This window comes from Rhincodon typus, chromosome 4, assembly GCF_021869965.1.
Source record: "Rhincodon typus isolate 14 chromosome 4, sRhiTyp1.1, whole genome shotgun sequence".
Taxonomy (NCBI): Eukaryota; Metazoa; Chordata; class Chondrichthyes; order Orectolobiformes; family Rhincodontidae; genus Rhincodon; species Rhincodon typus.
In genome coordinates, this window is record NC_063335.1 from 101363745 (window position 1) to 101377756 (window position 14012).

Below are 14012 nucleotides of genomic sequence, written 5' to 3' on the forward strand. Positions count from 1 at the left end.
TGCTGCTTGGCCTGCTGTGTTCATCCAGCCCTGCACCTTGTTGTCTCTGATTAAAAATCTGTCAGGTAACCAAGGGCTGTATGGGAAAGGAAGGAAAGTGGAGTTAAGGATTATCAGATCAGCAATGATTTCACTGAATAGCAAAGCTTTTTTGATGAGCCAAATGGTCCACTTCTGATCCTCTGTCTTATGGTCAAAGGCTGATTCAAAGAATTTCCCCTTAGTACCTAAACTGAGAGAAGAGGGAATGGAGCTGTCCTTTAAGAAAACTGCCACAATCTAAATTAGCTGAAAGAGCAGTGGTCTGCGCTCCTACAAAGAGTTTAGACGTGGAAAGCTTTGTGGGCAGTCCTCTATTTCAGCAACATATTTGACAATGAGAAAGTAAAGATTGCCAAATTCAATACTTAGTTAGTGGTCTAAAAGCAGAAATTTAGAAATCTGAAAAAGAGAACCATCTCCACATAGAATTTGCCAGGGTCAAGGAAATGCTAGTTGATGGATGGTGTAGATCCATGAAGGTGGAACAGAATTTTGATAAACATAGAAATATGATGTTGGTGCAGGAATTCAAAAATAGTGTCTCTTTGGTAATCAAGACTTGCCTAATATGGGAATCCTCTGTAATGGCATATGAACATGCATTAAGTGACAAGGTTATTACTAACGGGGTGGAATTTTGAGCCTACAAAGAGAGCAAATTCAATATTGATGATGAGAACCGGTCTGGCCCTGCTGAAAATAGTGGAGAAGGTAAACACCCGGTCCCTCTCAGGTTAGTAAATGTGAAGGTTCTTGTTTCAGTTGAATGGACCAACATGCAATCTTTAGGATTAGAATAGGGTTAGACTAGTGATTGTAATAAAGATCAGGTGAATCTCACTGAGTAAGAGATCTTTAACTGGGGCTGTTAACCTGGGCCAATCAAAGAACCTTGGCTGACAGATATGACAGGAGGTGGAGCGCGTCTTCTCATTTTGGAGACTGGCTCTGAGCCGACTGGTCAGAGCCCATGTACTGTGTACATATGAATAAAGGGTGATGGGTGACAGGATATCAGCCTCAGTGCAGTTATTTCAATTAGGGTGGTTGTATTGAGCAGCATAGGTGTGCTGAGCTGAAGGGTCTTTTTCTGTTCTATACATCTCGGTGACTCAATGACTCACAAGAAGGTTGAATGCTAGAAGTTAAAGAACACAAACAAAATTGTTGCGTTTTCCCAGTTATGATGTTTAAAATAAGCATGGACTCACCCACAAACTCACTCAGAGTGAATCAGTGAAAAGAAAGCTATACAGATTTTGATTGAGGATCAAGTATCCCAATGTTTATCCAGTAAGGCAAGCAATTGGTTATTGTTCTTTGAGATCAGATCAGCAATGTAACTGACATTGCCAGGTTGTAGGAATTCCTCGAAAATATTACTGAAGATATTGCATAAAGATAGTGATTTACTTCATTCATGGGAATTATTTACCAGTTCCGTTATGTAAGGTTAATTTAAAATGTGGCTTAGTTGCTTATTCTGTTGTTGTGGAAATTACTATCGATGCACCTGCTGAAGATGTTGACTTCTTATTAGGAAACAAATTGGCTGGGTATAAATTAGTGTGATCTCCAGTAATTTCCGAAAGGCCAGCACGAGCTGTTGAGGCAAAAGTTTTACAAGCATAATTTGACTGGACTATTCTCAAACTGAAAGAACTGCGGATGCTGCAATACAGGAACAAAAACAGAAGTTGCTGGAAATGCTTAGCAGGTCTGGCAGCATCTGTGAAGAAAAAAAGTCAGAGTTTACATTTCATGTCCGGTGATCCTTCCTCAGAAGAGGATCCTTCCTCTGAGGAAGGGTCACCGGACCCTAAACATTAACTCTGATTTGTTTCTTTACAGATGCTGCCAGACCTGCTAAGCATTTCCAGCAACTTCTGTTATTATTCTCAGATTGTGTGATCTGACTATTGTCAGATTAGCTCCAGACTCATCAAGTTAGGCAAGAAGAAATAGATGCAATTGTTGCGGAGGACAATTGAAAGATTTGGAGAGCTGAAATCATTCTAAGGATGTAAATGAGATGTTGGTGAATTGTTTAGTGATCTGTGCCAGTTAACTGCTAACAGGTAGAACTTCAGCTGAGGAGCTTGCCACTGACAAATGTTCTGGGCAAGTAGCTACAAAGGTCTTTGAATGTGATCATATCAAAGATGCCATTTTAATAAGGAAGTGAAGGTGTCCTCACAGGCCAGGGGAGGAGTATTGGTTTATAGTCTTTCAAATCGCTGTCCGTCTGTAGTTTACCTATGAGATCCCAATTATAGAGTATGTATGTATTCAGAAATCTCAAGCTAAGACATTGGATTTTTATTGGCCATAGGTGCATATGGATATGGTTAGTCTTTGTAAGACATTTTACATTTGTCAAATTGTTGGGAAACCCAACTTTTGAACAAGATGATTGTCGAAGTGAGATGGGGAAACTTTTCTTCACTTAGAGTTTGGACAACTGTAGAAGAGCACGTGGTGCAACATGTCTTTATTTTTATATTTGATTGTGGGATGAAGGCATTGCTGGCTGGCCAGTATTTATTGCCCATCCCTAGTTCCGGCCTTGAAAGGTGATGGTGAGCTACCTCCTTCAACCACTGCAGTCCACATTGTCTGCAGAAAGTGATTTGTGTGCTTTGGCTTTTGGCAAGATGTTGGTGTTATCTTGACTATTTAATGGAAACTTACCCTTTCATTTCATGTACAATTTTCCCCATAACTTCTAAAGTATTAGTTGTAAAATTGAAACTGTCATTTTGGGATTATTTGGTAAATTTAGTTAGTTTGGTTTATGGCTTCTGCCCACGGATTGTATCATTATCTAAACAGTAAGGCGGAAAGTTTAATCTGACTAACTGAAAACCCATAGGATTGAACTAAAAACCAAATTTACACACTGCCCAATATTGCACTTCAATGGAGAATAAAATCAGGTGAATACAACATGCTCTCAATAGCTTCCACAAACGATGGGCTAAAATTAACCTTGAATCTTGTCTCTAAATTAAATGTAAATGTAATAAACTGCATACCAGGACAAAGTGCAATGTTGCAGAACTTGGTTTGCTTCTCGGGCCCTTCACAGGGATTCCCTCCAAATTGAGGTTGTATGCAGGAACGGGTACGATCTCGGTGACCTCTTCCACATGTGGAGGAGCATAAACTCCACGGCGACCATTCCTCCCAGACACCATGGACTGAAAACAGAACAACAAGGTCTTGATCTCAGTTTACGGTTAGGTCTTTCTATGAAAATTTGGGGCTCAGGGAGAAGACAATCAGTATAAATTAGATAGTCCTGGAAATTTGGTGTGCCATAAACTGTCTGTATAGCAATTCTGCTTCAATAACCACTCCATTCTGCTTAAAAATGAATGCAGTCTAAATAGACAAAATTTGATCTCCCATACCAGCAAATAATGATTTTTGAATAAACAAACACATATCTCAATGGCACCATACAGGTAGTCTATCATGTCTAACAAAGAATGCATGTGCATCTAAACCATACAAAGCATAAAGATTATAAATTTGAACCATATATTGGTTAAGTTAGCTGATAGGATGGAGTTATGGTCACTAAGATTGGCCTTAGAATTTCTGACAAAGATCGGAGAAATATTAGCTGGAGGTCCAATTGTCAATTTCCATTCGGTAATTAACATGGGCATGTCCAGGTCAACAGTCCTAAGGTCAAAGACCTGACAAGCAATGATTATCGAGCCTCACAAATAGATGGAGGAGGAAAGAACTGTTAATTTATGTGCAATGTTTCACAATCATACAGCACATTTCATTTTAATAAATGAATTAGTTTTGAAATGTAATAACTCGTATAGTGTCAACAAACTGCTTATGTGCAAAAAAAAAACCTGCCAGAAAAAAAGCAATGAGTTGTTGGTCATGTTTGTTCAGGAACAAGAGACTGAAGCTTAGGATATTTCATGTTCATCTAGTTTGGTTTAATGCTTCATCCAAAAGACAAGCCATTTATAGTGTATGTATTTCTTCAATAGTGCACTAACCTGTCTATATAGTTTATGCACTGAACTCTTGAAGTGGGATATGAATCCACAACTTCTGACTTGGAGGCAAGATTCCTATCATTGAACCAAGGTTCATATATCTTGGTAATGATCAAATCGGTTTGGGATGCAGACTGTACCCATGGAAGTATACCCCATCAAGATATTATAATTTGAGGACAAGATAAAGAACATTGAAAATAAAAGGTTTGACCTATTGTGAAAACAGAATGTTCTGAGTCAATTGCTATTTACCTTCTCCAGTTGTCACATTCATATATATTAATACTGAATTATCTTAATTGCAATGACTAATTATTGGTAACCATTTGTCACTCAGAGCCATCAAAATCTTCATAGCAATGTATACAGATTTGACTTAGATGTGCTGATAAACAAAAATGTTGATACGGCACCAGAATTTGTCAGTTCTCGCCTACATTAATGAACAGACATAAGTATATCTCTTTATTCAGAAGACTGGTGCATGTGGAGGCTTTAATTCCCAAGGTAGGTTGCGAAAACAGAACCAATTGCAGAAATACTGTCTCCAGGAGCTTACCTACCTTAATGCAGGATGGATCTTTGAAAGGACTCCAGTTATAGCATGTCATATTTTAAATGGTGTTGCTTATAAAGAAAGCATAATCATCAGCCAGACTAACTCTGATTGTCTGAAACTGGCAAAATGCTACCAACCATATATGTACATCTAACTAGCGATGAAAATAGGGACTCACAGATTTCAGGACTGCAGCAAGCCCACGAGTAGTTAAACTGCATCAAAAAGACAGCAGTCAGTGATATTCTGTTCTGGCCTTATATCTACCTCCACAACCTGCACTGCATGTCGCAACAATGATCTTTAAACTTTGCCCTGGAGTGGAAAACCAGATGACCCCTCCTTGCAATCACTCCAGAGAGTGCAACTTCTACTTGATCAGATCTTGACAAGGTTTTCGATGCTGGATGCCCCACAATGCCTGCAGAAGTTGTTTTATTTCTGAACTTTGTTTCTTGTCATGTTTTTTTCTCCCTTTGGCACTTCTTTCTCCTCTCTCTCATTAGTTTTGGCAACAACTGCTAATTTGTCAGGATGTCTTTTGAGCATTTTCAAAGTTCAAATATAATAATGGCACTTAACTTTTTAGGGATTCAATTTCTCATAAATGTCATTTTCATTTCGCAGTTTTCTGGTCACTCCTATTATTCTAATACCATACAAGGGTCTGAGCTGGGCACAGAGATATCAAAAATAATGGCATTGAGTTGACAACAGAAAATTTAGATTTACACTGCAGGTGAGATGCTCACTTGTGGTTAAACGTGCCTGCATGAAAAATTGATCCTAGTCACTTTGTACTGAAATGCACACAAAATGTGGATAAACCTTCTTTGTTCCAATCAGTGCATTTGAGAAGCATGAGTAACAAGCTGTTTCACTGTTCATTCTGTAACTCTACAGGGCTTGGTTAAACAAAACATTGGCACATCATAGGAATTCCATTTTGTCTAAATCTAATAGGTTCAGTCCAGCCCAATTTTGCTTGTTTAGGCTTTCTTTTGTGTAAAACAGACTGTGCAGTGTACGAGAAACCAAGACTAAGCAAACAAGTTTGGAGCTAAGGAAGATCTTTAATGGTGGTAATGACTTGAATGTATGATTCCAGTCTTTTCAATTTGGCTCTCAGTTCAATGAATTTGGGCCATGGCCCACTGCTGTTTTGTTCAACAGCGACGAATAACAATTTTTTATTCTACCACAGGAAATGAGGACTTTATGTTCTGCATCAGAAGAACACAATATGGTAGGGGGCTCCTTTAACAAGTAAAGTCAGGAGAGCCAAGCATAGTGACGTTACTCAACTAAGCTCACACAAAAGCTGACTGTGCTGCCCAGTCACCTCTTTATTTGCCCTCATTTTCTGCCGAGTTTGTTCTTTAACAATTCAGTGATTTCCTGTGGGATTATTGAAGGACAATGTTTCTTCTGCAGTTCCCATACCAAAGATCTGCTGTGTGGCCACCACTGGACTGTTGCCACTGTCACTGTTCTGAGATTATCCAATCAAAGAGAGTACCTGCATGTTCCAAACTGGAGCTCAGCGTCTCTTTCCTAACAGTATGCCAATTATGAACCACAGTTCATGATGTCTTGACAAACACCAGATTATGATATAAAGTGTGATTCTTGGCAGCCATTTGAAATTAAGCTAATAATGAACCTTTCTTACTCAACAACATGCTTCTCAAGTCTCTGATGCCTGTTGCAGAGCTTCTATTCAGAACAGAATTATTCTTTTCATTCTGAGGTTGTAGGGAATTGAGTGTTTAACTTTGATCATGTTTTATTCTGCTTTCTGAAGAGTGCTTTCTTTAATCAATTATTGCACTTTTGCAGAGTTTTGGTGCATACACAAGAATGTGTAAAACATCTAAAGACTATTCAGTCTGCCAAGTATATTCTGGTCACAGCCCACGTGCAGTTAACTCTACCTCCACACAGTCATGAAAGAAGATTTTGCATTAGTATATTCTGAAGTCCAAAGGAAATCAAACCAGATACCTAGCTATGAATATATTATCACTCAGTGTGGATTTTCGATGCTCCCCTTCAGAACAGTACTCCTTCTTCCACACACAACAAGAAAGGAATCATAATAATCATTGCATTCATCTCAGGCTATATTAATTTCCATAAGTATCAACATTCTTCTCAAAGAGATAATTCTCTAATTTCAGTTGTGTTCACACTTGTACTTTAAAGAGCTTATCCGTGCATGGTGAGCTGGTGTTCTTCTGGAAAAAAAAATTAAGTAATTCCCAATGACAAAAAAGAAGCACTCTTTAGCATGGCAGTAGAAATTCAAAGACAACTGAATCTTTCTTACAAATAGACCTACTTGCAAACATAATTGCTTTTGCATAACAATGCAAGAGAAAGTGGATTTTGTCCAATCAATAATGTTCCCTGACATTTGTTATCTCTTTGTTCTGGATTTGTCAAACAACTTGTTCATTTCTGTAGGGAATCTTGCACTACAGAACAATACCACATAGTCCATCTTTGAAAGAGCTATCCAATTAATTCCACTAGCCCATATCATCCCCCCAAGGCACTGCAAGTCTTTCCTTTTCAAGGATACATTCAATCCCCTGTTGAGAGTTACAACTTAATTTGATTCCAACACCCTTTTAAACAGTGAAGTCCAGAACTGTACAAACTACAGCAGAGTGATGTTCTTCCTCATTCTTTTCTCTGATCCTTTTGTCAATTACATTTAATTTCTGTCCTCTGTTTATTGAATCTCCCCACCAATGGAAATTGTTCCTCCTTAATTACTGCTAAAAAACCTGTCAGAATTTGAAAAAGTATTAAACTTCCCCTTAAATTTCTCTGCTCTAAGAAGAATCCCAACTTTTCTACTTTCCTGAACTTACTAAAGTCCCTCATCCCTACAATAATTAAAATGATTTTGTTACACAACTATGGTGAGATGATATTACATCTTTTAATCGGATGAACTTCCTATTTGTACTGAAACTTAGCAGAAATTACTTTGCGTTACTACTCAATCTTGTGGGTTAGACTTCGCTGGCAAGATCAATAATTTTAGTCCATCCCACGCTCCCATAGAAAGCAATGGTGCACCCACCTCCTGAACAACTGATACTAGCTTGCTAGGCCACTTCAGATGGCAATTAACGTCAACTGCACTGCACATCATTGACAAGCTTCATCTGACCATCTACTTGGATTGCACCTTTGTTTCTTCCACAGACTCATAGCTTACACACTCACCAATTTTCTTGTAAAGCCGTGACCAATCAGAGCTATTCACACTGATAGTCAGATATTCATCTCTTGAGCAGTTAATGAACTGTTTCAATAATTGATAAGTGTGAAAATACTGTAAACTTGTAGTTCTTTCACCAATACGTAAGGAAACCACAATAATGGAAAATTTTTATAAATCCAGGTTTATTGTCCAGGGTGTGTACTACCTTGACAATAACTTCACACCTGGCAGTAAATCTAACTTCAATTCATTATCTCATTAATCTCAATATCTAATCTGATAATCCTCAACTTCACTTCCTTGCCTGAACTCAACAACCTTTGATTCCCTTAATGATTAGAAATCTGTCTATTTCAGCCTTGAATATCCCTAACAACCCAGCCTCGACAGCACCATGCAATAAAGAATTCTGGACAGTCACCACCCTCAAAACTGTCCCCCATTCTACCATTACTATTAAGTCAATGGATCAACCCTTGTTTAATGAAGAGGGCAGGAGAACATGCATATCAAACTGGTGAAACTACAGTCCAATACTTTATTGTGTACTAAAAAGTGGAAGGAGCATATAATAGACAGGGTTAAACAGCCACACAAACAATGGATGAGATCTAAGCTCTGTAGCCCTGCCACTTCCAATCAAAAAGTGGATGCTTCACGAACATCCCATCCTCAATGTTGAGGGAGACCAGGACATCAGCACAAAAGGCATAGCTGAAGCATTTGGTCCAATTTATTCAGATGTGCCGAGTGAATGATCCATCTTGGCTTTCTCCTGAGATTCCCAGCTTCACAAATGTCAGTCCTCAAGCAATTCAATTCACACCAAGTAATATCAAGAAATGGCTGAAAGCACTGAACACATCAAAGGTTGTGGACTGTAACAACAGTTAGAGGATACTATTGATGACATGTGCTCCAGAACTAGCCGCACCTTTAGCCAAGCTGTTCTAGTGCAGCAACAACTCAGGCATCTACCAAAATATTTGGAAAATTGTTGAGGTGTGTCCTGTGTATTAAAAACAGACTGAATTTAATCTCACCAATTAATGCTACGTTCGTCTGCAATCAATCATTAGCAAAGTGTTGGAAACAGATTATCAACAGTGCTATTAATTAGCACTTGCAAGTAACCTGCTGACTACCATTCACTTTGGGTTTTTCCAAGCTACTTGATTCCTGACCTCATTGCCACCTTTGTCCAAACATGGACAAAAAGTTGAACTTCAGAGGTGAAGTGAGAGTAATAATATTAATATTAAGGCAGCATTCAACAAAGTATGACATCAAGGGCTGTAGCAAAGGTAGAGTTAATGGGAACCAGGGAGAAAACTTACAGCAGTTGGAGTCATACCTAGCATAAAGGAAGATGATTGTAATTGTTAGAGGTCAATAGTCTCAGCTCCAGGACATCTCTGGAGTTCCTCAAGGTGATCTTGTTAGCCCAGTGATTTTAAACTGCTTCATCAATAAGTTTACCTTCAACAGAAGGTCAGAGATGCTGAGGTTTGCAGATGATTGCACAATTTTCAGCATTATTTGTTAGTCCTCAGGTACTAAAGCAGCCCGTGCCCATACACAGAAATATTTGGATATATCCAGGCTTAGCCTGATAAGCGATAAAGTAACATCATTTCTACGTTCTAATTCCCTTACCCGTTTTACCTGAGTCAGATCCTTCTGTCCATAAGCATAGACAAAATGCAAAGGTTTTAACTTAGATGGTATGAGTGCCTTCTGGAATTAAGTTTCCAGAAAACATACCCTCTCCGTGATTCATCGTTGTAACTGTACCTTGTGTCCAGGTCAATAATATTGAGCTAAGGTTCCTCAAGCTACAAACACCTACTGCAAATGCCTTCAGTCAGCTCTCAAATACTGCAGCTTCAACATGTCAACCACCCTGCTATTTTGTTAGGTGCTAATTCATCCACTTTTCTTTACTCCTATTCCTCATAAGCTCTACTATTGTTTGCAGCCCTAAGTGCTACTTAAAGAACCTTTCACTCACTGATAGTTAACCTATATTTTGAAAGATAAATGAGAAAATACTCATCAATCAATCACTTACATGCTTCCACGTGATGCCGAACATTGGTTTCTTCCAGTCCACACACTGAGATCCTCTCTTTACCACTCTTCTCTCCACACTGATCCATGGGCTCCTTTGTTGTCTCTTTTTTTCTCTGTTGTCCACTCTTGATGCTGCTATTTGGAAATTCTCTCTCTCCACTATTTCCAAATTCCACGCTGCTTTAGCCATGTTGTTGTGGGTAGACAGCAATGTGGAATTCAGAACACTGACAGATCAGCCATGATCTTATTGAATGATGGAGCAGACTAGAAGGGACAAATGTCTTACTTCTTCTCCTAATTTGATTGTTCATATTTTCGTATGCTTTGTGGGCTCTCTCTCTCCCCCTTTCTCTGAATACTGAAATTCATATAATTGTATTAGCACTCCCATTTGCTCTCTCTCTGCAAAATCCATGATGTTTCACAACGTCTTGCACTTCTTTGAATTACACATTGTTTTATGGAAACTCTCTTTCTCTCACTAACTCCAAACTCTGTGCTACTTTATGTGCTCTCTTTGTCCATGATTCTCCACCTGATCCTTAACAAAATTCCTTCCCCGACTACTTAACATATATTTTTCCACCTGAGGAATGATGAAAAACGTTTGAGGAAGTGGAGTCAATGCGCATTGGAGTAAGAAGACTGAAACACGAACTTATTGAAACATACCAGATTTTGGTGTACCTGACACTGTAGACAGTGATAGATTGTTTCCCCTCATGGGGAATCTAAAGCTAGAGGGCACAGTTCTTTTACTTAAGACTGAGATGAAGAGAAATTTATTTTCTCAGATGGTCTTTAGCCTTTAGAATTCTCTTCTGGGGTGCCTATTTCACTGAATGTATTCGAGGCTGAGTTAGAAAGAATTTTGATTGGAAAGGGAATTAAGAGTAATGGGAAACAAGTAGGAAAGTGAAATTCGGCTGTAATCAGATCAGCCATGATATAAGTGAGGGTCTAGCTTGGAGGACTGAATAATCTCGTCCTGTGTCCTATTTCCTTTTTAAAAGGTGGCAAATGATTCTGAATACACAACAACTTCTGAGAGTATTATGAGACCACACTACAGAGAGGTAGTAAAAGCTACACGTATGCCATTCCTTTAGGTTAAAAATCAATGTCAAACTCCTGTTACATAAAAAATATCAATGCAAGGAATCCATCAACATTTAGTGCTTAAAAGCTGTATATTACTATGAACAGCTATATCGGGGTGTGAGAGGGAAACACAACTAGGTTTTTGCAATAAAGTATGCCATCACACATGGGCTATTGGGGTGCATTTTGACTCTGCATTACTGGAAAGCAGGTCATAACAAACTGACAGCTCTTTTTACAGAGATAGTAGGAACTGCAGATGCTGGAGAATCTGAGATAACAAGGTGCAGAACTTGATGAACACAGCAGGCCAAGCAGCATCAGAGGATCAGGAAAGCTGACGTTTTGGGCCTAGACCCTTCTTCAGAAAATTCGATTTTTTGAGGAAGTGTCTAGGCCTGAAACGTCAGCTTTCCTGCTCCTCTGATGCTGCTTGGCCTGCTGTGTTCATCAAGTTCTGCACCTTGTTATCTCTTTTTACAGTTCCCAGCAACATCAATTAAAATAAAATGGCGAGAGAGATGTAAAACAATTGATAGAAATTAAATAATCAAAATCTACTTGTTGGTGTATAAGCCAAACTCTAAAAGTAATGTAAAAAGCCATGGCATGTACTGGTTGCATATGGTAATGGTTTTGAAAAGATTAGTTTGGAAGCTGCATTAAGCTCTATCCAATCTGATGATGTCATGCAGTTTCGAGTAGGGATAAGGAAGAACATTTTTGGATCTTGTGCACAGACTTAATTCACAGGTTTCCTCACAGTCTTGGTAACAAGATTATCTCAACAATATAACTTTGCTGTCATGCAATAATCTACATCTTGTTGAAGGCAAGAGGCTCTACTCACTCAGACTTAACTACTGGCAGTGAACTACCACAAACACAAGCTACAAGTGGTTGGTATCACAAAACCAAACGTGATGGCAGTGTCAAAGGAACTCACAAAAAAGTATTGTTTTTTGTACTTCAATATTAACATGTAGAATATTTTAAAATGTGTCACACGGTAAAAAAGAAACACAAACTATCACTTCAGAAGATCTATAAAAGCACATTCGGTGAATGGTTTTTATGTTACAGGCAGGCCAGACTTCTTGAAACTTTTGAAGGCAGTACAACGTGCCTAATAAGACCTGTGTAAATCTCCCTCACTGCCTAAACAAGGCAGAAATCAGGTTTATTCTTGACAGTTCAATCTATAGCGTTACCTAAGGTTAAGGAAAATCCGTGCTTTTTTTTCCTATGTGAAGACTATAGCATTTTTTTTTGCCAAAGCGATTAGAATTATTTTGCTTGTGATTATTTCTAACACGTAATCTAGGTTTACTTAAAAAGCAATTACTATTCCAGGTAAGTACAGAGAGAAGTAAAGAAGTTATATCCAAATGTTAAGTGATTTCACATTAGAGAAAATTAAACATTACACAAGGAAAGCATGACTATGCTGAATAAATTGAAGGCAGGGAATTCATCACAGCAACATACTTCTGGAATCAAGATTAAAGTCAGAAAGAGAAGACGAAGGTATCCTTTTCCTCACATCTACTACGAGTCCTAAGCAAAGTGTGTTTGTCATGTTTTAACCCTGCATTGACAGAAGAAGTCTACAACACACTTGTAAATAAATGAACATAAATCAAGAATCTTTCTTCTCTTGTTTAGAAGATCTAAAGGTCCAGGGAATAGAAATGTCATATTGGTACCTTCGGTAATGAGTTTGAGTTTAGTGCATATTGTCAGGTCAATGGTAAAGGACATCGGCATTGCATCAGACCAATGTCATTCATGACTTTGGAGTTTTGATGCCATCACTCGCCATTTCCCAGCACTGTCAAGGTCAAATACCTTGAAAAATCACAAGCATAGACTGAAATTAGGAAGGTCAGAGAGCTGGGATAAATAAGTGAAGGTAATGCACAGCAACAACAAGTGTTTCCATTAGTTCAAGCAAACCTGGACACACTGCTGAATTGTTGCATAGTCTCATTTCTCGCAGAGGTCCACTACACGAGGTGCCATATGGAGATGATACACAGGATCTCATCCGGGTCTGTGTACCCTGCCCACAAGTCGAAGAACAGACAGTCCATGGGGACCATTCCTCTGCTGCAGGGTCGCCTGAAAAAGAAGATTCATTTGATTGTTACTCAGTTACGGCTTTGTTGCTGCGGTGTCTTCTTATTATTTGATCTTCACAATGAATGATACCAAACAGATCTTGACATAAAGCAAGTCAACAAAATAGTTTTGAAAAGAAAGTGATGTACAACGTGAAAAGACTAAGCAAATGAGGATTAAACAAAGATGTTAAAATGAGCGAAAGCAAATAAAAAAAGTCACAGCATTCTTGCGAACAATTAAGAGAGGGATAAAGAAACAGGAAAGCACCATGCTATAAAAAGTGTTTGCAAGAATAATTATAGCTATGGTCAATATGAAAAAGGTTGGAGAATTTTTCATGCCAATGGAGAATTCCAGTTTAAAAAAAAAATCAAAGGCTTACATCAAACAAAAATCTTGTGAGCTGTGTACTATCATCATTCTCAAAATTATACCTCAGGTTCTGAAACTGGAACTCCAGTCACATTTCCATGGTCAGTTTCCAAGAATCTAATATAGTTAAAGTAGAGAAAACGTATTGATGCAGTGGTGACATCTTGTTCATTTATCTAGATGTCTTGATGTGCAAGTAACATTCGGTGGCAGAACAACAACAGTGTCCTAATTTTTACCTATCACAACATTGGCAGCCTTTCCAAATTAGACATCTCTGATCCATTCTATTAAAGTCCAATCAGTATGTCAGTCGTCCATTCAATGAGCAGGTAATTGATTATGTGCTGATCCTGACAGCACAACTCAGTTGTAAATTCTTGTCATTGAATGTTCAAAGAAGATCATCAGCTTTTAAGTCTGGTATTTGCATCTTATGCACTGGATTGGCTGAGTAGCAGGAAGCCTT

The 14012-nt window shown here is 38.5% G+C and overlaps 1 protein-coding gene across 1 annotated transcript in view; it reads right to left on the reverse strand.

Moving 5' to 3' along the window:
* The window catches only part of adgrb1a (adhesion G protein-coupled receptor B1a), a 618149-nt gene that overhangs the window by 389936 nt on the left and 214201 nt on the right, over positions 1 to 14012 (reverse strand). The window contains exons 4-5 of the mRNA XM_048596183.1: positions 13004 to 13168; positions 3078 to 3242 (exon numbers count right to left, since the gene is read on the reverse strand). Coding sequence (XP_048452140.1) covers positions 3078 to 3242; positions 13004 to 13168 — 330 coding nt within the window. The remainder of the gene's footprint in view (positions 1 to 3077; positions 3243 to 13003; positions 13169 to 14012) is intronic.